This window comes from Perna viridis, chromosome 2, assembly GCF_037379345.1.
Source record: "Perna viridis isolate PV_CMFRI_1.1 ecotype Kerala chromosome 2, ASM3737934v1, whole genome shotgun sequence".
In the NCBI taxonomy this organism is placed as follows: Eukaryota; Metazoa; Mollusca; class Bivalvia; order Mytilida; family Mytilidae; genus Perna; species Perna viridis.
In genome coordinates this window covers 48,643,092-48,646,371 of record NC_142446.1, presented here as the reverse complement: position 1 = coordinate 48,646,371, position 3,280 = coordinate 48,643,092, and the positions used below count along the sequence as shown (strand labels likewise).

Here is a 3,280-nt window from a genome sequence, read left to right as displayed (position 1 = left end):
TTAAAGTTACCAATAATCTTCATCTGAGATCAACAATTCAATGGAAAAATTGATCTTTAAAGTGTTTCTTTGGTTCAGATGTGCCGAAAGCGCCATCCATGAATTGAAAGCAAATTAAAATTTAATCATTTAGAAATTTTTCTGTTATATTCGCATCATGAAATGACCCCTTGGGTCTATATTTTATTTACAGGAAATATGACTATAAGACAGTTTACATTTTACTGTTACAAATGTGTTGTGGCGTAACTATGGCAAATCATCACGAGCCATGCATTGAAAAAGGCATTATTATCACGGTTGATATTTACAATTGTCGAAATACAGAATGTCAGGTGTTAGTGCTGACAAAGGTAGGATTTTTTTCATATATTTATTTTCATGATTAGCTTTTCCTTGACGTTAGAATAAGGACATGCAAAGAAAAAAAAATTGCGCACTTCAATTTAAGTTATAATAAACTCTAATACCCTGTGCACACAATCTCCACATCATATTATATTCTGTGCATAAATTACGATCTTTTCCTTGCATGCACGTCTCAGGACTCTGTGCCATTAATTAATTAAGTGTTTCTTTAAGTACCCTGGATTGCAAAAAATCTGTATAATACTGCAAGTAAATCGTTTTTCGGTTCAATGTTTTGACCAATGTATTACTATAAACTTTGATAGGTTTAACAGCGTTTTTATGTTTGTATTGATACAAGTTTCTTTTCGATGTACATTTATTTTAAGTAATGTTTATTACTGCAAGTATTGGTTTTGCTTTGCACGCCCTATAACTATTTGTGTAGTCCAGTTAAACCTGAATCATATAGAAAATACAAATATTTAACATAAGCTAAGGACAGGACTAACGAAAAGATGTTGAAGACAAGCCAATATAGAGCATGAATCTAATCTATACACACTGTTCACACAAACTCTTGCAAATTCTACTATTCAGACACTAAGCAAAATGAGTCAGCTGCTGACCATCAACGAACGGGACAACCACTTACCATTGCGACACAACCTGGTCAACCGATGGTTCAGCCTGGCCAACCGATGGTACAACCTGGCCAACCGATAGTTCAACCTGGTCAACCGATGGTTCAGCCTGGCCAACCGATGGTTCAACCTGGTCAACCGATGTTTCAGCCTGGTCAACCAATGATGATTCAAACCGGGCAACCAATTATGGCTCAACCGATAGTAATGCAAAATCAGTATGGTCAACCAATGTTGATGCAGGGAGTAGTACCTGTACCGATAGACCCTACAAACCCATCCCAGAATGCAAATCCTGTCAATATGAAATGCACAAATTGTCAAGAAGATATTACTACAGAGATAGAATATGTTGTCGGGTCATGTACGTGGCTATGGTGTCTTTTGATTGGAAGTATGGGGTAAGAATTTGGATCTATTTTTTTCTGTCCTTTTTAATATGGGTATCTTTGTGAATGCATTTGTGTAAGGAGTTATTTTATGTCTGTCCTTGGGCTTGATATTATTCACAGTTTGGATGTAATAATAAAAAAATAAACAGTATACTTACTGACAATCAGCGATGAAGCTATAATGAACTGCATATTGCATGAAGTAGACGGTGTAACATAGTGAATACTACAAGGCAAATCCTGTAACATCACGTGACAGCAATCACATTGTATCGCTAAATCAGCTATGTCATAAGAAGTGAGAGAACAGTTTCAGCCTATTTTTTTCAGTTATAGAATCAAAACAATGTTGATTATATAATAAATTAATTTGAGATAAATACTGTAATCTGATTGGTTAAAATAATTTTGTTATTTCTCAATGGATAAAAAAATATTGACACGCTCCTATTCAGTTAAATTCAGAGCTACTTTTCTCATGTTTAAAGATAAAAGATATGTTTTAAAATTAATTCATAAGAATTGGCAATAATAAAAAATTGAAAAATAAAAAAAATTTCTATGTGCATATTATTTATTGCGCGAAGTGCCAATTCTTAAGTAGCAGTCTTTGTAAGAATCATGCAAAATCTAAAAAATGTGATAAACCCAAAACAAGGCTACATATTTTTATTTTTGTAATTAAGTTGTCTTATGGGTCTATATTGTGAAATGTGTAATTATTCATTCATATCTGCCTGCTCTTAGGAGATAATCAACATAGAAAAACCAATAGATTCTATTGTATTTGAGTGTCATTTACAGCGTTATCTCCCTTAATTTTGAAAGCTACAGTGCATTCTATATAATTTTTATCTCCTATGAACATGGGCCGTATAAAAAGCCGCATGTTACATTCTGTTTACTATGACATTTTAAACAAAATATAAAAAATAAAAATATGTAGGCTTTCCAACCATGAATCACATTTTGCATTACTCTTATGTGGAGTGCTACTTAATTAACTCAAAACAAATTAGTATAACACAAGAATAGGTGCAAGTGGTAAATTTCCATCAACGGAAAAGAAATGCACAGATTTATGACAAAAACCCCACTAATAATTGAAGCATGGCATCAAATTAAATTGCCCTTATTCAGTACTTCTAGAAGAATACACTGCGGTCATTCGAATACATTAAAAGAACAGACATTTCATCATAGCGTATTAATATTTACAATTAACGACCAACAAATTCGATTATTTTAGTAGTGTTTAAAAATTATAACCCAAGTCTGGAAGCTATATTGCCCTGCTTAAAAATGGTATATGTAACTCGATTTATTATTCATACAGGTGAACAAATTGACTATACCTTTCTCTTTTTTTCCAGGGGCATATTGTGTTGCTTCCTTCCATTTTTGTGGAATGGATCAAAAGATGTCATCCATAAATGTCCAAAGTGTAAAACACAGGTAGGGAGGTTTGAACGTCAGCAAAGGAGCAATGTACGAGTAGGGGCAGGAGGAAGGAGCTATCATCGACGTCGACGTAGGCGACGACGCCGATAGATTTATTGTAACTAGTGTCAAGTTTGAAAAGGAAACATCTTAAAGAATTTGTTTTATGAAAGTTGTTATATACCCTCTTGTGACAATCATATATATAAAACGGTCGTTTTGTTTGGTACTTTTTTTTTCATAATTATTAAAAAAATCCTAATCTTCATAGTTTTATTTTAGAAGTTTGCTTCTTTTTAATCCATAATAACATTGTATATTTGATTCAAACAGTCTATTTATCTTACTTTACCTACGGTAGGTATGTAACACATCATACTGGTATTTTGAGTTAACTTTCTTATTCTGTATTCCATGTCGAATATATAACAAAGTTACAGGACATCATTATTTCCT

At 32.9% G+C, this 3,280-nt stretch overlaps 1 protein-coding gene across 1 annotated transcript; it reads left to right on the top strand.

The window, feature by feature from the left end:
- The first annotated feature begins 219 nt into the window (after positions 1–219).
- Positions 220–3,048, top strand: LOC148625503 (uncharacterized). Its single transcript, XM_088571201.1, has 3 exons — positions 220–353; positions 949–1,393; positions 2,758–3,048. Exons 1-3 carry the CDS (start codon positions 329–331, stop codon positions 2,933–2,935), a joined length of 648 nt encoding a protein of 215 aa, XP_088427327.1. The 5' UTR covers positions 220–328; the 3' UTR covers positions 2,936–3,048.
- The last annotated feature ends 232 nt before the right edge of the window (positions 3,049–3,280 follow it).